Raw genomic sequence first — 25,485 nt, 5'->3', positions numbered from 1 at the left:
ACTGATAAACGAATATTTATGAACATTTATTTAATAAATTTTGATTCTTATATAGCGTTAATTATTAGAAATCATCTAGCTCTGGCATCAAAGTTTCTAAATAAGATGTGTAGAAACAAAAACATAAGCGAAAAGATAAATCATTTACAGATGAAACAATCGAATAAATGGTTAAAAAGATTGTATGTATAACTGTTCATTTTATCAGGTATGATTGACTTTGTGGTTGTATTCATCACTATATACTTGTATAACTTTGTTGTCATGCCCCATCTTATTATTGTCTTTTAGGTTGATTTTGCTACTAAATTTAAATCTAATGAACTACGAATCGGTTATAATGAAGATCCCTTGTCTTTAGCATTAGGAGCAAAAGAAAGACATGGTCAGGTTCGTAGGGTTGGTAGATTTGTGTTACCATCAAAGTTTTTCAATAATTAACCCAAAACCCCTTCAATGACGAATACACAATATAAAATAATCATTCAGCAACAATAGCAAAGACTTGATAACCAAAAGCAATGCCTAAATGATCAACAGTAATAACTTGCAACTTTGGAGGCAATGTTGGTAGCAATGCAACCTAACATGCTTAGAGGCAATTAGTTAGCAACATCCAGCAAGGACAAGTTTTCGTTTCAAGTTAGCCAGCAAATTTATCCTCCAGTATCACCTATGGAGTATGATTTTATTTATTCACTTAATATTTATTTGTTTATTGTATTTATTGATTTGGTTTTAATACTTATGTTTCATTATATACTATAACAAGATGTTGAAACCCAAAGGATGACCATTACTGAAGTTGCCATTAATGCATTATCTAATTATGTACTTGATTAGTTATCCGATGGAAACATCATTACCATTAACTCTAAGGATGGGTCATTTGATCATCTATCAGTTTGGGGGGCTTGAGATTGAGGTATTTTGTACCTTGGATGAAATATCAACTTCTAATATTGTTGCCTATATAAGGTTAACTTATAAATTTAAATATGCTAAGTCAATATCTATTAATCTATATTAAGGTATATTACTAACTAGTACTGTTGATTGCTATCGTACAACTTCCTATATAAAAAGATCAAGGTGAGACAAATAACTTATAGATTCAGATTCATTGACCCAAATGTAATTAGTGAACAGAATGGCACTGTCGTTATCCATGGTCATCATATAGGTCAATGTATGCAAAAATGGGTTGATTATTTTTTGGTGCCGTATAATGTTGCGTAAGTTATATTCATACAACTAATTATTCTAATCTTACGTGAATCGAGATGATGCCTAATCTAAGTGTATCATTCTTACTATTTTGCATTCATCATTGATAGCTTATTATGATTGATACCAATTCTTTTATGTCATATTTATTTAATTTCGCTCAACCAATGATGATGCCTAACCTCGATATTCATAATTTTATAAAGAGGTATGATATTACGTGTTATTATATTATCTTGTGTTTCTTCATAATTACTTTTATTTTTGTATTAAAAATTTTTTTTCTGTTTAATTTTGAGGAATGTCTACAGTTGATAAAAAAGCAAAGATAAAATAGGTGTAATTATCGGTAAATGTGAAATTTATTCTTTTATGTTGAGTTTGTTTAGATAAATGTTTTCTAAACTCACTAAATTTATTTTTCAGGTACCCTATCAACCAAGATATACTGAATGTAGATATTATGTCATTCGTTTTATAAGAAAGATAGTTTTATATGATTTTATGATAATACCATTCACGGTTAATATTAATTCCATATAATAGTAATATTTTCTAATAAAAAAAGCTAAATTATGTTCTCGTTTATTAATATTTACTTTTGATTTTTTTTTATAGTGAGAGAGTAAATGAAGCTTCATGAAAAATGAACTTGATGAAGTTCGTAAAGAGTGATCTGATTATGTATTATAATTCGCTACACCTTAAGGTTGGATAATGTTGATTGGATGTAAATATATGCATTATATTGTTTATAATGTTTTTAACATGCCATGTTGAATGAATAATTTTTAACTTTCGATTGGAGTATTGGTTTAATATTATTGGTATATATTTGTTTTACACCAATTGATAGCTTATATGAATACACATATATTGAGTATGATTATTTGAAAAAGTATTTTTATATAGTAACGTTATTAGTTATAAATTTGAATGTGTGTTGTAATATTGAAATACTATAATGTTCATAATTTAAATTTCAAAATATAATTTGTAGTAACATAACTATGCATTTGATTCACACAAATACGAATTCGATATAAATAAACTCATGTTTAACATGCAAAGCAGCAATTTGCATATTTACAACCTTACATTTCCTACCTTAATTAAATAAATAGGTTTCCAAAATTATACAACAAATTTATAAACAGCATATAATGCGATCTATGTGTCCAAGAGGAGGAAAGTCAAATAATGGGCAATATGCATTTCATTCATTTAATCATTTCCTAATGTAATTACTTATAAATACAGTCGGCGTCATAAAGAAAAACTCAACTTTGTGATTTTTTTTCATCATATACTCACCAACGGCGAGTATTTCATCAGACATAAATTTGTAGAGTTGTATTATTTCATTGAAAAATGACTTTATTCTATCTATATGCTCAACTTTTATCTTAAAGTAAACTAAAATGTCCTTCATAACATTCACAGCCTAATCATATGAATCACGAATATTGCCAATCTGATACACCAACCCAACAATTGCTCCATCATCACTCCTAGCACGCTTTTTACCTGACAACATCATCCTAGCATTGCTTGAAAGAGCAGAACAAATTTCATCTTTATCATCTCCTCTCTCCTTATTTCCTTCGACATTGATATCAAACTCAGGAGATAAATAAGCATTTTTATTAGCATTTAATGATTCAACTACATTAGCTGTTGTTTCAGCTCGTTGACTAATTACTTTATCAGATTCGAATATCATTTTAAAATCATCAAAAAATAGGAAAGGTTTATTCCATACCCTTTAGCTATAATATCATCTAAAAAAACTTACTCGAGCCCACTCATCAAATGCTTCTTTCTCAACTATGATACATTTTTCTTGATCATTCCATCCAAATCCACTAAAATTTTTCATATCACAAATTGCATGATATTGTCTCTTAAGCAACTTAATCATGGATTTGATATAAGGGGTGACTTTAAATTGTGACGTAAGAATGACTTGCTACAGCATTTGTTTAATATAACCTAGATATCCGACGTGGAATGTCCCATTATCTGCTTTTTATCTAGGATCATTAGCCAAAGAATGTAGGCATTGAACCCAATGCGAATCCTCCTCTCTAGTCCATAAATGATTGCCAAAGCTAGAACTATCCAATCATTTTCTGGATGCTCATCGAACGAATTGCGATGGATTGTCATGAAATGAAGACATTTCAATTCCTAATCAAATGGTTAGTCATTTTGAAACAATATCAATATTTTAAATAAAAAACAATCAATGGAACGAAATAAATGAATAAACATGGAAATAAAGTAATGTGTTCTCCAAATTGTAATATTCATTAGACACTCTCAACCATTTGGGTAAACAAATAATAAAATACAAAATATATCTATAATGTTATTATTCTCCAGATTACAACCAATGGATGAACGTATCATTAGTCAAATTATCTCTAAACTGAGTCCAATAATCAGATGGCTCAACATACGTAATCAAATATTGATGATCAGATTCACGTGATTGGAAAATACTTTTTTTGGTAACATCCCCTTCAATATAATCAAAAACCATCTCAAACATAATAAAATTATAGATAAGGCAACAAGCAGAAATGATTATACATTGTGCCTTAATTGAAGAAAATAATTTCTTCCTTAAAATTGTCCATCTAGCTTTCAATATATCAAAATTTTTCTCGATAAAATTTCTTACTTAAAAGTGTTTTATATTAAAGTATTCCTATAAGGTCATCGGTTGGAGTCCTACCCTATAATCATTGAGATGGTATCGTTGACCTCTATAAAGTGTCAAGAATCCTTTCCTATTTGTATATCCAGCATCACATAAATAGTAATTACCTGTTAGAATGATCAACAACGTTATTAATATGGAAATAAGCAACATCGTTATTAACATAACACAAACATAATACAAACAATACCTTGTGGGATCCTCAACCCATTCCTTTGTGTAATGGTATCCCTTAATACTCTATCATCTGCTGAAAAACCTTCCCATCCTAGTAGAACATATATGAATTGCATATCTAAGGTGCAAACACTAAGGGCATTGAAAGCAATTTTATTTTTTCTAGTCTTGTATCTAAGTCGGTCAACTACATCAACATTGACTTTAATGTATGTCCCATCTAACGCACCCAACCCTTAAACCATTTTCATCTATTATTTGTTGAATTTTTTATTTGGGTTTGGTTTTTTAAACAACAGCGTATGCAATCTTAAAATAGAATTCAATGCAAAATGAAATTATCTACTAATTGTCTTTTCAGATCTAATCACTTAACACTTCATAATCTTATTTTTTGTATGATAAGCAATAATGTGGAAGAAGCTAATTACTAGTTTTCTATTGACATATGTTTAGATGACTGTAACCTCTTTTTGTTTTAAGCAAATGACATAATTTTGCAATAGCTCTTTTGTCCATTCTAATATGATTTATACACTGTATATCACTCTCAAAGACTATTGCGTTTAAGTTTAACTATCTAATATATTGGCTATCATAAAATGTTCTACCATAAGATAGTCTACATCATTTTCTTACGTTAATATTTAATAAAGTCACAACAAAACATAACAAATGCAACAAAGTCTTCGTCTGGTTCAATTGTATCATAAGCAATGTAACCAATCGCATTTTTCTTAGTGAAAAACTAGCCATAACTGTTTAGAAAAAAGAATATCATTAAAATTGAAAACATAATGGAAAGTAAATCTTGGCATAAGGTGGATGGAATTCCTCCACATCATCAAATAAAATATAAATCACAAACAAAATATTGGAAGATTAAAATGAGCTAAAATAATTTAACAACAAAACATATAATATATATCAAAAACGCCTTTAATCCAAAGCTAAACGACATCTAAAAAATGAAAAATAAGTTTATTGGAAGGTAACATGGATTACACACTATCAATCAAAAAGTATACACACCGTTTTGTGTAAAAATTAACGATAAATTTAACAGGACGAAGATTAAATGACGGACGAGGAAGCTAAAATTTTTTCAAAGAAAAAAGTAAATGCTATGAACTAGGATCTGTTGAATATAAATTTCAATTGTTTTTGTAATTGAAAAATGAATAAGACATGGAATAAGGCGTTCCATATACATAATGCCATAGTTGATAGTTATATTCTCTTCTGCTTCACAATTAGACATTAGAACATTCATATTGTCAAAACACGATCATCGAGAAGGAAAAAAAAATTAATATGGGATAATTAAGTCGGTTGTAGGAAGAAACACTTCAATTGATAACCAATAAAGCCATTTTTCCATACAAACACCTTAATAATTTATTTATAGGTGTATTTGAAGAGAGATCGTGTCATAACACTCTGATCTATGAACATAAAAAAGAATAATTTTTAAATAATGATCATTTAAGGCATTTCTTCCAGAAATGCCTTAAATAACTTCCATTTAATTTTTGTAAGAGATTATTCAAGGCGTTTAAAGATCTGGAATAATCCCCAATAAAAAATTAGAGGGAATTATTTAAGGCGTTTTTGGTCAAAAACACCTTGAATAATCTCCTCATAAAAATTAAAGGGGATTATTATAAGCATTTTGAAGATTATTGAAGGCATTTCTTACCAAAAATATCTTTAATAATCCAAAAAAAAATGACAGGAGATTATTTAAAGCTTTTTTTGCCAAAAATACTTTCAACAATCCCTTCCAAAAAATTGGTCAAGATTATTGGCCAAAAACGTCTTCAATAATCCCTTACAAAAAAATTGAATAGAGGTTATTCAAGGTGTTTCAGGCCAAAAACGCATTCAATAATCCCCTTATAAAATTTTTGGAGATTATTCAATGCTTTTTTTTATCAAAAACGCTTTGAATAACCCTATTCAATTTTTTATAAGAAATTATTGAAGGCGTTTTTCATACCAAACGTCATATATAAACCAAATTTTTTACTAACAGAAACTTACAACTGAATTGCATTCATTTCTAAACATGCTTTTCAAAATGATAACAATTATTTCATAATTTTTAAGTCAAGGCAAATTTGAAAATAATACTACTTTCTCCCTCAAAATCCTCGAATACCACATAGAGATGTGAGTTTTTAATTTCAAGACTTTAACTGTTGAAAATCTATCAGTTTTTTTTAGAATCAGATTATCTTAAGCCAAATGTTAAAATCAAATACCCAATAGTAAGATTTCAAGAAAAGATGTGTGAATTCCTCTAACCAAACTCTCTCTTATAGTGAGAGGAATTTAAAATATTTTTAAAATTTAATTGTCTTATAATTTGTTTTATTATTTTTTATTTAAAATTATGATTTTTTTAATTTATTATTTTATCACCAATTTATTTTTTCTCTAAAATCAGATAAATTTTTTATTTAAAATCAAACAAATAAAAAAAAAAATTTTTCATCTTTTCCTTTATTATTACCACCTTTCATAAATGTTTTTTACTCCTTTTCTACCTCTAAATTTTTACAACTTGATTTTTTTTTTTTTAATTTTGGTGAATCCAAAATCATACCAAATGAAATTTTAAATTCCTTTTTTCTCTTCCCATTTTTTATTCCAATTTAAACATCGATTTTCAGGTTAAGACCATGGGTAGTTATCGGCATTCTTCTTGGTTCACTCATAGTCTAAACTTTGTTTCTTCTCTCACTTCACCTCACAACTTGTCGCAAATATTACAGACATCAACATGTGAACCTTATGCCACCAATCTCCAAAGAGATCCAAGAAATAATCCACCACCCACCAGCACCAGATCACCACCATATCACCCGTCGGTGTCGGAGATTCAAGTGGACTTGGTAAAAGGGAGCCCAATGAGAAAAGTAGAGGGCCGACGAGTGCAGGTGCGATTGTGAGTGAGACGGCGTCGTTTGAGAGTGGAAGTGAGGTGTCGGAAGTGTGTCATCTTGGTTGAGGAAGATGGTGAGTATAATTTGAAGATGGAAGGAAAGAAGGCTTGGGGAGATGGTGATGAATATTGTGTTGGTGGCCTGGGTAAAGTTAGGAGACGGAAAGAAAGTTAAATTCACGACGTCTAGCAAAACGGCCATAGAGTAAATCATAAGTGGGATAAATGTCATATTTTAAACTTCAAGAATCATTTTAAAATCATCTCAAATTGCAAAATGATTTTATGTAATTTACTCATTTATAATTTATCTTATATAATAAAAAAGATAAAAATATTGATTTTCTTTAAGAAATTAAAGAAAAAAAAAAACTACACTTCAAAGCTAGATTGGACTAACAGTGAAAACAAAAACAATGGATTTTTTAGTTTAATTCAACCCCTTCATTGTATTTTTTTTCTAATTACTTTTCAATAAATCAATTATTAGTTTCAAAATTAAATTTAATCCCTTTACTATTTTCATTAAGCAGGTTTGATCTCTCAACATTAATTTTAGTTGATTCAATGCTAACACTTTTATTAATAATGAAATGAAGGAAATAGCACAAAAGGTCTGAATAATTTTTCATTTTTGTTTCAGATTCAGCAAAAGAATATGTTGAAGAACCTCACAGTGCAACAATTGCATTTGTCTAACATCAAATATGCCCCTATGCTCATAAAAAGAAAATGAAAATGGTAAAATGAAAAAAAAAAAAAAAATCTTCTGGTGTTAGAAAATTCACCACCCAGCAAGGCCTTGTCAACCTAACAAAAAGCTAATAAATAGTTTGCATAATGCACATTGATGTTTCTAGGATAGGACACCATTATCAAAATTCAATTTAAATTAGAAGCCACATTTAATCAGATTAAGGAACAGGGTACATTCTCCTTTGACAACATGAAATTGCATGTTGAATAAATGGAAGCAGCAGCTGCCCTCACAGCCAATTCCCTGTCAAAGCTATCCTCCATCCCTGACCTGCATGAAAACATGACTAAATTGTAAAAGATTCATAAATATCTGCATTGCAGCCAGAGGTAAATGTGATTGGACAAAAAAATTCTTAATAAAAGTTCCTGACAACCAGTCAACATAAAATGCAGGAACAAGCAGATGGATATGAATAGATGTTGATATCAGCTAAATTCTTGACCTATATTAAGCTAGATAATAGCACATATATAAGGCCTTTTTGGTGGGGTTGCAATTGACAGGATCCAAGTATAGGGTGGGAGATTGAACATCAGATTGAAACTTGCCAACCATTAAGGTGTGGGTATCCGGCCACAAGGTGAAATTTTAGCCTGCATATGAATTTAGATCATATAATGCAATGTACATCCTAAACAACATATAAATGATATCTGAAGGCAACGATCAACATCAGGAACAAAGAATGAAAGTACAAAACCATTTTAAATGCTTGGCACAAAAGCAAAATTTTACAGACTTGTATGATGGATGAAGCAACAAAATCCTTTTGGTCTTGGATGCCCAATTTCAACATTTTTAGTTTTCATACAGAAGTTATCTGTCATGAGAAATTCCAATGGATATAAAAAACCTAAGGCATATCCAACCATAATAATACCAAAATAAGATTAAAACTATACTCAAACCTGACATTATTTCCTGATGCTTCTAGTTGTGGTGAACTGTAAAGCATGTTCCAATGCATATGTTGCAAGCCCTGATCACAATGCAGTTGCAACCATTTTATTTGGTTCAACCAGTTTTCCTGGAATATAAGTAGGAAAGTAAGAAAGGTTAGAGATACCCTTCTTTCTGAACATAAAGGTTCTACTTAAGAGGAAATAGACTGAGAAGAAGAAAATGAACTTGAAGAGGTAAAATTCAATTAAGTAATCAATGCCCTATTTTCACCAACATGTAAGGCGCTTGGCTTTAATAAAAGGTAGCACCATATCATCTACCTTTCCTACTGGCAAAGGATTATCAATAAAAAGAATATCTAGGATTAAATTATACAGCCTAAGTCCCATGACTTCCAAACTAACACTAGAGACAGCAACTATAGTCTTCTTCCAGTAAGAGCTCAAGTACCATTCCTTTAAATAACAGTACACATGACAAGTTTTCTGCAGCTTACTAGTTGTTTCTCTTCTTCAGAAAGAGATTTATCCATCTGATCAAACAGTGCACTCCATCTTGCTCTATGCATCTCAGCAGTAGCATCGAGGGAAAATCCATCAGCTGAATTTCTTATGATATTAGGATCGATCCCTTGGCTAGAGGAGAATTCTTTTGATATTAGAAAGGGCAGCTCTGTTGTAATTACGGCTAGCACTTTCTTCTTGCTACGTTGCAATGCTGCAAATGCAGAGAATAATACAACAAAAAAGGTACATAAATACATATCCCATTCTAACTCTAAATGTCTAGTAACAATATGGGTGGAGGAGAAGTACCTGAAAGACGTCCTTTAATATCTTGCTGAAGAAGTTCCAACCATTTAGATGCAACAGTGGCAGCTGAAAAATAATGTCTCATTTATATGAGTTTGGGCAATATTTTCTTCACTACGGTCACCAGAAAAACATGAATCATCTTTAGCAACTGAAGATAATGGATTCCAGATAGCTTCATTGTACAGACAACAGCAAACATTGGGCATCCACATCTTGCTCAATTGCCCATTTTTTTTTTCATGAACAAAGATGAATATGTTAAAGAATAAGCTCTCTGTACCATCACTCAACTACCTTCTTTTCAACATCTATTCGTCATCACAAATTATTCTCACATTTTTCAAGGATGTTCTGAAATAAAGAATTAGATAACTAATATAAATTCTGACCTTTTACAGAAAGAGAAGAAGCACTGGTAAAGTTTGTTGATTCGTCATTAGACAAAGAGCGACCATTCTCAGATGCCTTAGTTGATGATGACAACTTCAATGCCAGTGCATCATCCTCGCTGACTGGGTCTACCCTGCTTGAAACACCATCTCCATATCTTTCCTCCGAAATTGAGGACAAAGGCTTATGCATTGGCACTAAATAACCTCTTGCTATCTTGGTCATGGATGTAGTATTTGGATGCCCATCTTCATGGTAATAACTGAGTCGATGGAATCCTGAATCATTCATATTTCCATGATCCTTCTTACCACCATCATCTTTATTTCCACCTTTGACATGACTTGCCTGTTTGGTTTCTGAATGCAAATTTTCAAGTTTTTCACGCTTCACTAAGGCCTCTATTATGGAATGGACCTGTTTTCTATTTCTAACATGATTTATAATGCCAGGGTTTAAACCATTGAGCAGTCCACTTGGAGCAGCAATTTTTGTGAACCTGTCAGCCTGCTCTTTCTTTGCAAGTTCCATCCTCTTCTTGAGCTCATCATTCTTACTTTTCCTCCCACGTTGCTTGGGCACTGTTATTCCACCATGAGAAGATGACGGTAAACCATTTTGCATAAATATACCTCCATGAGAAGATGAAAGCAAACCATTTTGCATAGATATACTCCCATGAGAAGATGAAAGAAAACCATTTTGCTTCATCTCTTTCCAAATTCTTAATGAGTCATTCTCCTCCACTGGACCAACAGAACTTCCACACTCAGAAACATCCGTTGGCTTCAAATTTTTGACATGTTTGTGACAAGTTGATTCATGGTTTATTGAGCTAGAAACATCTTTCCCATTCAGATCCAAGCCAACGCCTTTTGAGGTTACACAATCACTCTCTTGTGAACACAATTTGTCCAAGTTTTCTTTACCTTTCGGATTGTTATCACAGGATTCATTGACAGCAATGTGAATTTCAGTGTTAAGATCAAGAGGCCTAGAGACAGGATGGACCACTGCTGAGAACTTTTCCCCTTTAGCTCGTTCAACTTGAGAACCATCAAAATTGAATGTTAATGGTACCTCTGAAACTTGAGATACCCCCTCTTCACTAAACTGCAATGGCGGACTAGAATCTTTTCTTTTTAAAGACTTGGAATTATGGGCATTGATCTCTGTTGCATAAATGAAAGGAAAAAATGAAAAAATTTTTTCAAAAATGTCAGTTTACAATTAGAAAATAGTAACAGACAAAAAAAAACTGCGTTCATTATAGAATATCATTGCAAATTTGATTCTTTTTTTTTCCCAAATTCAAGCAGAAACGGGGAGAAAAGGGCACAAATAAGGCTACCAAAACAATAATCAGTTCTAATGTTTAAGAAGATCAATTTTCCAATGATTCAAATGAACAACAGCCCCCTTCCTACCCCCAAAATAAGCATAAAAATTTACCATAAGAGCGGACGACGGAATCAAGATCTCTCATTTTGATTTGCATAGATGAAATTGCATGTCCTTCCTCCAAATCATCAATGCTACTCTCCACTCCCACCAACTAAAAAGCAATTCAAAACCAAGAAAATGAACAAGAAACTTTGAACGCAACAAAAGAAAATTGAAGAAAAAATTAAAAAGCCAACCTTGGAATCAGATCCAGGCATGAATACTAAGCCATTAGAAACCATGGCCGAGTCAGCTTGATCTTCCATTTCTTCTAAACAAAACCCAAATTTCAAAACTTTGCAAGAACCAAGTTCATGGGATTTGAGAAAGAATCAAGAAAAGCTCCAAAGTTTGGAAGAAATAGAGATTTTGCTGAAATGGGAATTTGAGAATGTGTAAAACTGAAGGGAATTTGGCGTCTCACATAGGGTGGATCTGCTGCGTTTTGGCTTGGTTTTTTTTAATATTAAGTTCAAAGCGGAATCTGGGTTTTGTGGTTTTGGATTTGAATTTGCAGAAGAGAGAGAGGAAAGGAAGAGCGCGCTTTTTAGGATTAAGAAAGGCTGTTGTCTGAGGAATTTTTATATATTGAATTTGAGGGGCAAAGAAAAGAAACAAGAAACAACGTGGGATTGCGTTGCTGAGATGAGTTTATGGTTTTGTTTTTTCAAATTCAAATACGATGGAGGGACTCTTGCCGCATTTGCCACGCCTTCAACCCCGCGTTTGTGCGCCAATCTCACCCTTTTGCCCCTTGTTTCCTATCCATTTTAGGGTTGAAAAGAAATGAAAAGGCCGAAAATTGATTTGGAATAGTAGTATTTAGTTTCATTCGGATTTTTTTATTTAATTTGAATGAAATTTTAATATTAAATATTTTTTTTTATTTGGATTGAATTTTGGATTAAGAGATGAATATTTAAAAAAATTGAAATGAATTGAATTATATATTTTTATTAATTTTAATATATATTTTAAATTTTTATAAAATAAAAATAAAAATTTTATATCAAAATTTATTTGAATATATCAAAATAATATATAAAAATAAAAAAATTAAATTTTAAAAATTAATAAACTGAACCAAATTAAACTAATAAAATTTGATTTGATTTGGATTAGATAATATAAAGAGTTGATTCAGATTTAGATCAAATTTTAAAATTTTAAAATTTTATAATATTATATAATATATGAAAAAATGAACTAAATTCGATTCAATTCGAACAATTATTCCTTAATCTTTTTAACAATTTTTTAAGCTCATTTTTTATACATTGTAGTCGAATTTTTTTAATTTTACAAAAAATATTAGAATATTATTATGTGTTTTATTTTTATATAAATGTATTAATTTATAGATATACAAATATGAGACAAATTCTTAATTTTTTTATAAAATTTTTAAATTTTATTCATGATAAATAAGATAAAAAAATTTTATACATATAATTTTGAATTAAAATAATAAATTTAATATTCTTGTCTCATCACTTTTATCATTTTTTCAAGATTTGAACTTGAGATTTCCAAATTAAGAATAAAATATTTTTAACTATTAGGATATTTCTTTAAAAAATAATTAAGTTTGCTAATTCAAATACCATAAACTATATAGGTATATTCATATATTTTAATTTTTGTTAAGTTTTAAAACTATATTTGAAACTTCTAAATTAAAAATCAAAGATATTTAAACATTAGGATAGCTTTTCAAGGGGATCATATCACTTGCAATTAAATTTCTTACAATCCTACAATTTGTTAATTTGAACCAAAGAGGTATTGACATATGGACATGAAATCTAGGTCACTCTCCATGACTAATGTTAATGGCAAAAAATAGATCGTGTCTTTGGTAATTTCTCTCAAATGAAAATTTATGTTTATCTACCCAAATTGTATCTTTCAATTTTCCTTCTTCTTAAAAAATCAGAAACCATCATATCAGAATCCTTCTATGCTAAAACAATTGAAGACAATAGCAATCAAATACTTTAAAAAATCAAGGTTTTGGTAAGATTAAAGCTTTTATTTTTATCAAATTTGCCTTTAAAAAAATCACTCAACCCATCAGCCATTTTATTGAAATTCTTGGTTCTTTAATTCAATTGACAATTCCTCAAAGTAAACTTTGTTCATCAACTAGGCTTTCTTAGACCTCCATTGTTTTTAATATGTTTGATAAATTGTCACAATGGTAACCATTCGATTTTTCTTATTTAATTTTTAATATCTTAACAAATCGTTTCATTTGGCTTAGTATAAAAGTTAATAAACCTAAAATCTTAATTAAAAATAGTACATGTAGGTATCAATAATGTCTTCTCTTTTTTTTTTTTTTTTTGTTCTTGTTTAGTTGGTAAATTCATAATGCTAGTTTCATATATAGTAACCAATTAACTTTATCTAGGTATTTCTATTTATCCTGAATGTTGCTAAAACTACTATTATTTTTGCCTTCATTTTTTTTCCTATTTTTTACCCCATTCATAGGTGGAAACCAGGATTCAATTGTTTTTATTGATTTACTTGATAGTAGTGTAACTACTACAAATGGTTGCTAAAGACTTTTTAGTATAAGGTATTTTGACAGTAATGCATGTATATAGTTGCTAAGTATCCTAGCAAATAAGCTAATAAGGAACAAATAGGCAACCATTAAAAAAAAGTATAAATATAGTTTATCCTTTTAGCATTAATGTTAATAAACAATTTGTTTTTATTGGAGCAAATATAATGGAAGACAATTATGACCCAAGCAAGGCAATACTGAAGATGGCGCCAAAGTTGAATATGCAATTTGAATAAGAAAATGAAGTTTATTGGTTTTATAACAAGTATGCTGAAATGCGTATGTAGTGTCTCAAAGATTTGTTTGCTACAAAAGTGGTTTTCGAGTATTAGACAAATGTTACACAAAAGTTAAGATGCCTAAAAAACAAGTAAGAACATGTTGCTTAGCGTGTATGACTATTTCTTGCCAGTCCAATGAAAAATATAAAGTCACCTATTTTGAAAAAAATCATAATCATAAGTTTGTATCTTCAGAAAAAGCTCACATGCTGTCCTCACAAAGAAAGGTGACTGTTGCTCAAGCTATTGAAGCAAATATGTTAGATAATTTTAGTATTCCACAAAAATCAACCATTAAGTTCATAAGTAGACAAGTAGGAGGTCAAGAAAATGTTGGTTATCTCCTCATTGATTATAATAATTATTTGTATTCAAAATGAATGAGAGATATGAAAGAAGGAGATGCTAAAAGGTTGTTAAATTATTTCCAAAAACAACTGTTAAAGAATCTTTCATTTTTTTATGCTATACAACTTGATATGGATGGTTTGATAACTAATGTGTTTTGGACAAATGCAAGAATGGTACTTTACTATGGCCATTTTGGTGATGTTTGCTTCGATACTACCTATAAACTAATAATCTTTCTCAACTACTTGTATCATTTGTTGGATTGAATCGTCATAAAAAAATGGTACTTTATAAGGCTGTGTTTTTTTATAATAAGTGTATTGAATCGTTTGAGTAGCTTTTTAAAACATTTATTCAAGCAATGTCTGGTGAAAAACTAATAACTATTATTATAGATCAAGATCAAGCAATGGCGAAAGTTGTAAAAAATGTATTGCTTGAAACTATTTATTAATTATGCATTTGGCATATGTGGATCGAAAAATGCAAAAAGACATTTGGGGCAGCAATTTCAAATGCATATCACCTTGGTTAAAAAGTTTTTATATTACATTAATGATATTTTATACGAAGAAAAGTTTGTTCATGCATGAAAAGATATGATTAGCAAGTATAATCTTCAAGGAAATACATAATTGGTTGAAACTTTTGAGAACAGAGAAAAGCTGATAATGGCATTTTGAAAGAAAATATTTAGTTCAAGTACTTATCTAAGTGAAAATTTCAATAACCAATTGAAGGAGTACCTGATTTTAGAGTTAAATGTGGTTCGATTCCTCAATCATTGTGAAAGGTTAGTGGTTTATTTATATTACAATAAGGTAAAATCTAATTATGACATGAGTCAATGCATTCTAATAATGAAGGTGATTGCAACCATGTTAAGGCATGCGAGAGATGTTTACACTCCTAATATTTTTAAAGAGCTTCAATAAGAATTTGAAAAAAAATTTGATCTAGTTATTGAAGATTGTAGTAAAAATGAATCATTGTTTGAGTGCAAGATCAATATTTTTAGAGAATATCAAAATTATTTTGTTAAATTCAACTCTTCAAATAATTTGATCTGTTGTACTTGTATAAAGTTTAAATTTTAGGAAATTCTCTGCTAGACTCAAGAAATATCAAGTTTGTATCCCCAATAAATACATTGTAAAGAGATAGATGAAAGCTATAAAGCTTAGAAGTATAAAAAAACATCAATGGAAGCACTATATAAAAAGATCTTAAGTTAGCTATAAGGAATCAATACAAAAAGTTGAATAGGAATGCAATTAATAACGATATAAATTTTTAAATTCTGACAACATAAAAAATCACCCAAACAAGTAATTAATCCAAAAATTAATTAAATCATCACGAAATTAGGTCCTAATTTCACACAATTAGGCTTTGATACCACATTTAAGCACAAACTCAAGATCAATGTATGAAAATTAGAATACCATACATGTATCAAAGAGATCGAACTTACCTGTTTGGATAGTCATCGTGAAATTACTTATACGAAATGATCCTGAAATAGCTATGATCTTCCACTTTTCTATTCTCTTATTTTGTAACGGTTTCTCAATGGACAATTATCGAATGTTGAAAAGTAAAGAGGAGACCTTAACCTGTTATTTAAATAACCCTAGTAACCTTTTGATTAAAGGTTTATTGGACCAAAGGTCTACACAAATTGATAAATCACACTGACCCAATAAGATGTGTAAAAGCCCATATTTAGGTAATCACATAAAATTAATTGGGCTCTCATATTTGTCTCATATTAAAACTAACTCCATCAACTAATTTTATTAAAATTAAAATCATCAATTAATAATCACTCACTTACGAAAAATTCTAACATAATTCTCTCTTTAGTTTATTGGAAGGGTCAAGATTAGAAAATGATATATATATATATATATATATATATACAAGGTTCTGGTCATTGACAACGTTGGCTTTGTTCATTTGGATTTCCGAATCAATCTTGGGGTTGTGATAGGGTGAAGTTTCCTAATGCTTTTTGGCATCTAACTATATATATATATATATATATATATATATATATATATATATATATATATATATATATATATACAAGGTTCTGTCATTGACAACGTTGGCTTTGTTCATTTGGATTTCCGAATCAATCTTGGGGTTGTGATAGGGTGAAGTTTCCTAATGCTTTTTGGCATCTAACTTAGCATCTCACTTCTGCGAAATTCCAACATCCAACTCAAGCTCTTATTCTCTACCTTCATACCTTCTGGAAATTCATGTAACCTATTAAAAGTTTTAAAATGGAATATTATCACATTTTTTATTCATCGTCAATTATTAATTAGTTTATGTGTATATATAATATCTCTTTCTCTTTAAATAACCTTCGAATTGATTATTAAGTTTTGGATTAGTTAAAATATTATTGAAGTTGATACTTAAAGGTTATGAATTTAAAAGAATATATATACCTAATATTTTTTTTAACCAAATAAATAGTAAGATAAAAAATTTAAGAATATTTTAGAAATTAAAAAAATAACTCTTTAAATAAAATTTAAAAATTTTATTAATAATTTATGAGGTAAAATTTTTCTTGGATAACATACACATAAAATTTAGATGTCCAACAATGATTAATGTTGAATTTTATTTTAATTTGAAAATAATTAAAAGAGTTAACAAATACATTATTCTTAGTCTTTAACCTTAAAATTTAATTTTAAAATAATAAGATAGTTTAAGATATAAATATTTTTGGAGGATATTTATATTAAAATTAACTTATTAGAATATGAGGCTTTATTTAGTGCACATGCAACATGTTTGAATTTAAATCTCAAAATTTATATTTTCTTTTTATATTTTTAAATTATAGACTTTTTTATAAAAAAAAAAATTAACTCATTAGAACAATGCATGTTATGGTTTTTTTTTTTTAACATAATAGTGCATGTTATGGATAATAATTAGATTTTCATTAGAATTCATATTTAAATACACATTTTTTAATCTAATTTTAAAAAATAAAATACCTTAATTTTTGTGTTTTAATGATTAAATAACTTGTCATTTTATCTCATAAAAAAGGAGGAGAAAAGCATGGGTTACATAAATGCTCCATATCATATTGCATACAAGAGGGAAATGATAAAAATAAAAGACACAAAATGACTACTATGTCCTCTAGCATGATTTTCTAGTGGTTGATTGTAGGAGAGTGTGACATAGGTGAAATGTAGATGATAGATACCAAAGTGGCCCGGAAAGGGAGGGATTATTGGTGAACAAAAAATTGAGAAAATTAAAAATTGATTTGAAATTGTATTATTTAATTTAATTTGAATTTATTATTTATTATTTGATTTGGATTAAATTTAAATATTAAATATATATATATTAAGTTTGAATTATTTTGAATCAAAATATAAAAAATTTAAAAAAATTAAATTGAATCGAATTATATATTTTTATTAATATATATTAATTTTTTATAAAATAAAAATAATTATTTATATATAAATTATTTAAATATATTAAAAATTTTATTAAAATAATATATAAAAATTAAATTAATAAATTAATAAATTCAATTAGTAAAATTTAATTCAAATTAAATTAATTAAAAAATAATCAATTTACCTTCAAATCAAATTTAAAAAAATTTGTAATTTTATATATTAATTAAAAAAATAAAATCAAATTCAGTCTAATCCGACTTATTGTCACCCCTGAAAGAGATACGCAAGAGAAATAGGTTAGAAACGAGAGTGAAAAATGAAGAATGCGACAGTTGGTGATGGGAAGAAAAAAGGCACGTGGTTGAACGCGTTCATTGCATGCAGACTAGTGTACGCCGCCACACGCTCTCCCTCTCACCAACCGGTTTCTTAAACATTCACCATGTGACTTCCACGTTCATAATTTCTTTAACCGATAAGAACGTTGGAAAACAGAGCAGCCAGATTGCAGAAGCAATGGAATAACTTGTTCTGTATTTATCTTCAGAAAAAAAAAAAATAAATAAAAGAGCAGTGAACCGATCTCTGATCATGATACTATACTATTCACAGAAATTAAGTACTGTATGATGCTATGAGACTGGTTATGACTACATTGATCTATACGGTCGTGGGGAGAAGTCATTGGTATATCAGTATATGTACACAGAAATTAGAGACTTAATTCTCAGCAATATATGATTTCTTCACACATACTTATTCTTGGGATAAAATCTGCTACAAGACAGATGCTGGGGATCAAATTACTTATCTGCCCCTTCAAAAATGTTCATGTTCATGTGTTACCTGCATCACCTATGGATCCCTACAAGTTGGAACTCAATAATTAATAGTTGTAGGATAATATTTTACCAGACATTCATCATGTATAGGTAAAGATAAATATTTATCAAATGACAAATTTAAAAAGAAAAATAGATTAGAGTAACAAGCAAAAAAATAATAAAATAATATTAAAATTTGTCTTGAATCTCGTAATCTCACATTAAAAGTTATAAGAGTTTTGAATTTATTTTGTATGGGTTTCACCCTTAAATAAAATGTTATGATTTTAATTTGATAATTTCAGATAGTTAAACATTAAGATAATAATTAAGTGAGTAAGCTATTAAAATGAAGTAATTAAATTTTAGGTTAAATTTTGAATAAAAAATTTTTTGTGATTTTTTTTATTTTAGAAGTCTCACAATTATAAAGTTTATTTATTAATAAATTTAGTTTAAAGTACATTATTTTAAGTTAGAATAAAATAAATATATTTATGTGTTTTTATTTTAATTTTAAACTTATTATTTTGTGTGTAAATGTTACATGTGCATATTTATTAACAATAAATATTATTTTAATCGTTAAACTTAAAATTAATTAATAATAAATAAAAAAATTAACTTAAATATACAATTATAAAAAACTAAATATTTGATAGATATAAAACAATAGCACTTCTTGAACGTCCACCATAAATTTCACAGAAAAAAATATTCAGCCAACCGTTTTAAATGGAGGATTTTCACTACAGGATTAAAACCACTAATCAAGTGGCAAAAACCATTTGGTTTTTCAAAAGATTCCAGTTTGCTTGCTTTCCAACTCCAAGTGGGTGCTTCCATGACAAACTTTTGTACTACAGTGGTACTTTTGTCCCTTGTGTGAAGAAGTCACAATTGCAAAATGCTGGCGAGTGGTGGCTAGTGGATTTGTGGGCATAAATTATGTAAAACAAATGCCAAGCCAATCGTCCACAAGTGACCAAGGTAAATTCTTTACCGCAATCCTTAGAATCTAGGAGAAAACTTAAAAGAGCTAGACAGAAGAACAAGATAAAAAGGAAGGGAGAATGGTCCAATCATGAATGATGCTCTTGAAAAATGTCCTCATCACTCTACAGGATATCATCAATTCTAAGATTAGATAAAATAATTCGATACGATAATACGATATAAAAATAATATAATATAAAATTTTAAAAATTATAAATAAAAAATATTTTATATTTAATAAAAATTATAACATATAATTTTTATATAAAATATAATATAAATAAATATTTTATTTTTTACTAGGATAAAAATTATCATATCTAACTAATATAATGTTTTTAGAGTGAGGTGCATCAATGAATTTTCTTAGGTGGGGCTATAATGAAGGCCCACAAGCCATGAAAGTGTTAAAAAAGGAAGAGTTTTGAAGAATTGAGATTCCATTCTGTAGCACAAATTGTTGATTTCTTGTGTACCATATGCCTATATACTGAAGAGAACAGCTCCATTACACTTTTCTTTTGTGATTTTAAGTGCTTGGAGAAATTATACTCTACTTTGCCATTCCAACTTCTTTTCTATGTAATATTCAAACCAAGGAAGGAAAATCATTTCATCAAAAACTGGAATATTTTTTTAATGACTTCCTTTTTTTTTTACCATGCACGGACTATGATCTTTGAGTCATCCATTTGGGGATTATTTAAGGACGGCAAATTTACTTGTATTCTTTGAGTTCAATTCGACTTAATTATATAAAATTATTTTTTTACTTAAGTTTTAGGTAAAATTGGATTTCTTTTTAAAATTAGGGTTATATTCAAAATCGAATTTTAGTTAAATCTCTCTCTCTCTCCAATTTATTTCGGTATATATACAAAAAAATAGTTTTATTATTTATTTAATTATATATATATATTATTATATTAATAAAATTATTATTTAATATTTTAATTTGAGATATTAACCTAATAAAAGTACTATATTTATGTATAATTAAAATATAATTTATATTAAAACACTATTTTATTTATATTACATTAAATTAAAATTATTAAATTAATTTTCGATTGAATTGATTACGAATTTATATATATATGTGAGTCAAGATTAAATTGTGTATAAAGAAATAGTATTTTAATATTAAATCAAAATTATATATACATTTTATCAAATCATATCAAACTTAAAACAAATAAAAACTCGTCTCAATTTGACCAGTAATTATCTCCTGAATTGTCGAGTTGGTGGCTTTCAAAATCATTCTATTTACTACTAGTATTTAAATACTCTAGCTGGAGATTATGTAAAAAGTGTTAAATTGGGAAAAGTGTAAGAAAATCAAGGGTTGAGGCAAAACTAACTAAAAGATAGAAAATTACAGATGAAGCCTGTAATTATAATTATATCTAGCAATGGTAAATGAAAATGACTGAAACTATTGCTAATTGCAAAATTATAATTATATTGCATCAGCATGACTACAACTCAAATGTCATGTGGGTTCAGGCTAAGAGCCATTGTAGACAAGAAGGACTTGCTTTCAAAGTGCATAGATGCTTTGCAATGACTATAACTCAAGTAAAGGAATCTAAACCCAAGAGATGGTTTCCTTTTTGTAACGTCTCGCCATCTGTAACCATAGTTGATCAATCACAAACAATTGGACATGAATTGGTATACATTTTGCCTGTCATCATAGAAAAAGCAATAAGCCTCTAATCCAGAGACATTTGCAATCTCCCACCGCAAAGCATGTATAGAAACAGCAAAGCATCAGAAAGTTTCATACTAATTTTTTTCTTTAGCAGTTCATTAGCAACCAATATTTCTCTCTATGCATATACACAAACAAAACTAACTCGAAAAAATTGTCAAATAACATTAAAAAAGCTACTCTATGCCCCCTTTCTCATCTGGTGAATAACGATTTTAAAACCAGGATCAACCAACCTCATCTGCAGCAACTGGAACATCAACTTGTCCTCCTGATGGATTCCCATGTGGCCGGATTCCAGCCTCTACATCTGGTGCAGCATCAGAACTAGTTGCCTGCTCTAGCAATGATTGCCTGCAAGTTGGACAGGATGAGTGGGACTGCAGCCATGTATCTATACACCTCACATGAAAACCATGGTTACATTTTGGCAACACCCTGACTTTTTCACCATCCGTAAAGTCACCAAGGCAAATTGGACAATCTGTAGCCTTCATATTTGAACCTGAACCATATATGGCCACTGGAATCTGGCGCAAAGCGCTCTTCTTCAGGCCTGTTGCAGCTAGACGTGCAGCAGTCTCATCTGGGGTCTCAAAAGCAAACCTTCTGCCACAACGCAAAGCACAACGCACTATAGAATTTAGTCCTAGAGCACATATCAGTGCACAAAGCAAAGCTGCTAAGATGATCACCATGTTGGTGTCAAAATTGGCTTCATTGGTGAAAGAACTGCGCGTTCTGTTTCCATCTGTTGGCGGTGCGCTTGATTGTGTATCAAGGAGAAGGCGGTGTGGGCGGTGATGAAGAGTCACCATTGCTATTTTAGCTGTATCACCAATTCGAAAGCACAAAAAGCCTATAGAAGAAGTGAAAATTCTACTACCCTTTTTGAATTTTGGATGTTTTCTTTAAGCCTCTTTGATGAACTTAGGCATACAGGCTTTTAACTTCTTTGCTCCATGTTCTTTCTTCGGTGAATCGAACCACAAACGTTACTGAAAGAAGAGAATTCATCTCTCAATTTGCTGAATAAAAATATAAATCCTTTGCTTGTTTGCTTCAATTTCCTTGAGACTTGGCTTGCTATGCGAGGTTGGCGGTTGAGGGTATTGAAGGCTGAAGCTTCACTTGCTGCTTATATACATAGAAAGTCAGGGCTTATGCTTTCTCTGTTTAGGTTCTTGTTGATCAGCTTTCAACTAAAGAGAGTACTTAAGGTTATCTCTGTCCAGCTAGATAAAGACACCAATAAAAAGCATCTTCTTTGGTGATTAAAGTAAGGAAAAGAGTGGGCTTTCATACTACACCAAAGCCTGAGTGCAAAATTTGTGGCTTTCAAAACCACAAAGAGTCCATGAAGCAGTTAAATTCTTTCTCCATCAGATCAGTATCACTACGTTACATGGAAAAGCAAACAGGATTAGAGATCTAACATGTGGTTATATACGAGGACAATTATTTGGGGCTTCCCAGGGCCCACTGATTACTGTAATATCTAGCAGAAATAGTTGGAAACTCTTTGCTTGCAGTTCAAATAGAGAGGATCAGATTACCTAGAAATGGGCCCTGGAAAGGGATTGGGAAGGGTTTATCAAAGTGCTGTTAGTGTTTTTGGGGCACTATGTTTACAGAAGGTAGGAAATACCAAATACCAAATGATAAATATTATTGGTAGGACATGAGAAGCAAGTAGAAAGAAACTGGTGGCCAAGGAATTTTTTATTATGACACCCGATCCCACATAAAATTGCAATTAGTTTATGGAGAAAAATGCTTATTCTTCAGCACCAAATCCTTCTCCGCTCTTGCTCTAACTAAAAGGTGAAGCAATTGAATTATTCATTTGAGGCCAATGCTCCTCTTTGCATCGCTTTATTGTTGAGATAATGACAATGTGTTTATGATTTTTGTAGAAAAAATCTAATCTAGTACTGCTTGTTAATTAAGATTTATCCCCTAGTGGTATTATTGTTTTACCACCTTATTTGGTAAGCTATTTTTTCCTACCAAATAATGATGGTGATAGCTTATAAATTCATCAATTCAAGGCATCCATTGATTCTATAACTTTATAAGCACCAAAATCTCACATGAATTGCTAATAAGAGTTGGTTCAATCCATTAAAAAGTCTTCAATTCGAATATTGATGATACTTTGTTGACAGTACCATGAATGTAAAATCATTTATGATGCGGTAAAATTACAGTAATTTTAACTCTGTTAAGGTCAATAAGTTACTGAAAATCACCCCAAAAGCAGCCAAAACAACCTATCAATTCTCCACTCATCTTCTTCATCTCAAAGATGCCAAAAGTTGAAAAGCTGGTTCAAGAAAATGAACTGTTTCTTTTTACCTTTGTTTCAATCCAAGTGTCTCTCATTTAATGGAGACATTTTATCTTTGCTGAGATACATGTGAAACTACAATGTGACAGAAGAGACTGGGGCACATGGAGATCATATGGAGGAGAAAGGCATCATCTCCACGGTCACCTAGGAAGAGCTGAAGATGTCCACATATGTCTGGTCTACTTCACTGTCTTAGCCATGACCCCATCTGGTAGACCCCCAATTTCACACACCAAAACACTTGTCCCTCTCTGAATTTGCCCCACACCCATTGCTCCAATCCATGTTCCATCAAAACCCCCATCCATGTTTTCATGCCTATCAAGTCTCAACCACTCTTTGGTCTCTGCTAACCTCACATTTTCACAATAATAACAACAGCTTTATTTGGTGAAGGGCCAGAAAAAGGACAGTTAGCAGCAGAAGCCATAAATTCTTTAGATAAATTTGATGCCTACATCTCAATTGCCTATCCACAATTTGAAACACACGTATCATGCTACATTTATTATCTAGAATTAGATTATATTGGATTGAGATCCCACATGATGATGACTGATGTATAAAATAAAACAGACAACTATGGGATATTTACAATTGGAGATATTTTGTCAATTCTAATTTCATAATTTAAAAATCTTGTTATAATTTGATATGAAGTCAGTGAGAAACACAGGCAACATGTCCCATGGCTGCAGCAACTATGGTTTGGGAGACAAAACTTTCCCAAATGTCCCACTGTGGCATAATTAGCAGACTAGTAATCGTAATTTACTACTATCTCTCCAATAATTAATGTTCCTATTCACCTCAGTCACCTTCTATCAATCAATGGCAGAAAATCATTGATTGAATTTTGTTTGTTGCATCACCTAATTGGCTCAACTTCTCAGGCCCACAAATACGTGTTGATAATTTATTTTAAGATTTTGTGAAAGAGTATTTTAAAAATATTTTAATATTAATTATGTTATTATTTATGCTAATATCTTTATATTGACTGTAATATTTGATAATTAATTTAAGAATTTTTTTTATTTTAAATGTCTTTATTTTGATAAAAGAAAAAATCAATAAATCATTAATTTAATAATACTAAAATCAATCTCAAAATTAAATATTTTAAATTCAAATCACAATCATAACAAAAGAAAATACACTTCCCCCCTTAAAAATTGTGGATTATTTTATAAGAAAGACATATTACCATATGCTCAAGTTGCTTTAAAAAATTCAAACAAATTTAGAATGGAATTATTGTTACATCACCTAAGGCTTATTCATGTCATGTTTCAGCATAGTATATAAACTTTTACAAATTTCAATCATGTAACTTTCTACATATTTTCCCCTTTAGCTACTAAAACCAAAGATGGATTGGATTTTTTAAACTTTTAAAAAATGTTGGATTGATACAATGTAACTTATAAAGTGCATTTTTTAAAAAGATTATGGTATGTCTTATGCTAAACAAAAATTATCTAAATTAAAATGTTTTTCAAACTAGTATGGTTCTAGAATTTAATTAAAGTAAAATATATCATTAATC

At 29.7% G+C, this 25,485-nt stretch overlaps 2 protein-coding genes across 4 annotated transcripts; both read right to left on the bottom strand.

Annotated features, from left to right (window-relative positions):
• Nucleotides 1-7,681: 7,681 nt before the first annotated feature.
• Nucleotides 7,682-12,147, bottom strand: LOC111297340 (uncharacterized). 2 transcript variants are annotated; one of them, XM_022892057.2, is made up of 7 exons: nucleotides 11,585-12,147; nucleotides 11,397-11,499; nucleotides 9,944-11,116; nucleotides 9,555-9,617; nucleotides 9,236-9,456; nucleotides 8,745-8,863; nucleotides 7,682-8,103 (listed from the first exon to the last, which is right to left on the bottom strand). In XM_022892057.2, the coding sequence occupies exons 1-7, from the start codon at nucleotides 11,651-11,653 to the stop codon at nucleotides 7,986-7,988; spliced, it is 1,866 nt and encodes a 621-aa protein (XP_022747792.1). In that variant the 5' UTR covers nucleotides 11,654-12,147; the 3' UTR covers nucleotides 7,682-7,985. The 2 variants fall into 2 exon arrangements, with proteins under 2 accessions (XP_022747792.1, XP_089597118.1); XM_089740992.1 differs by having other exon boundaries at nucleotides 7,942-8,103; nucleotides 8,750-8,863; nucleotides 11,585-12,021.
• Nucleotides 12,148-21,216: 9,069 nt separating this feature from the next.
• LOC111296449 (RING-H2 finger protein ATL74-like) lies at nucleotides 21,217-22,923 on the bottom strand. 2 transcript variants are annotated; one of them, XM_089740991.1, is made up of 2 exons: nucleotides 21,820-22,923; nucleotides 21,217-21,556 (listed from the first exon to the last, which is right to left on the bottom strand). In XM_089740991.1, exons 1-2 carry the CDS (start codon nucleotides 22,399-22,401, stop codon nucleotides 21,458-21,460), a joined length of 681 nt encoding a protein of 226 aa, XP_089597117.1. In that variant the 5' UTR covers nucleotides 22,402-22,923; the 3' UTR covers nucleotides 21,217-21,457. The 2 variants fall into 2 exon arrangements, with proteins under 2 accessions (XP_089597117.1, XP_022746497.1); XM_022890762.2 differs by lacking the exon at nucleotides 21,217-21,556 and having other exon boundaries at nucleotides 21,677-22,533.
• Between the last annotated feature and the right edge of the window lie 2,562 nt (nucleotides 22,924-25,485).

The sequence above is a fragment of the Durio zibethinus genome, chromosome 12 (assembly GCF_047325235.1).
Source record: "Durio zibethinus cultivar Kanyao isolate XHJ-2024 chromosome 12, ASM4732523v1, whole genome shotgun sequence".
Lineage (NCBI taxonomy): Eukaryota > Viridiplantae > Streptophyta > Magnoliopsida > Malvales > Malvaceae > Durio > Durio zibethinus.
The sequence above is the reverse complement of the archived record's forward strand: the minus strand, read 5'-3'. Positions and strand labels throughout refer to the sequence as shown.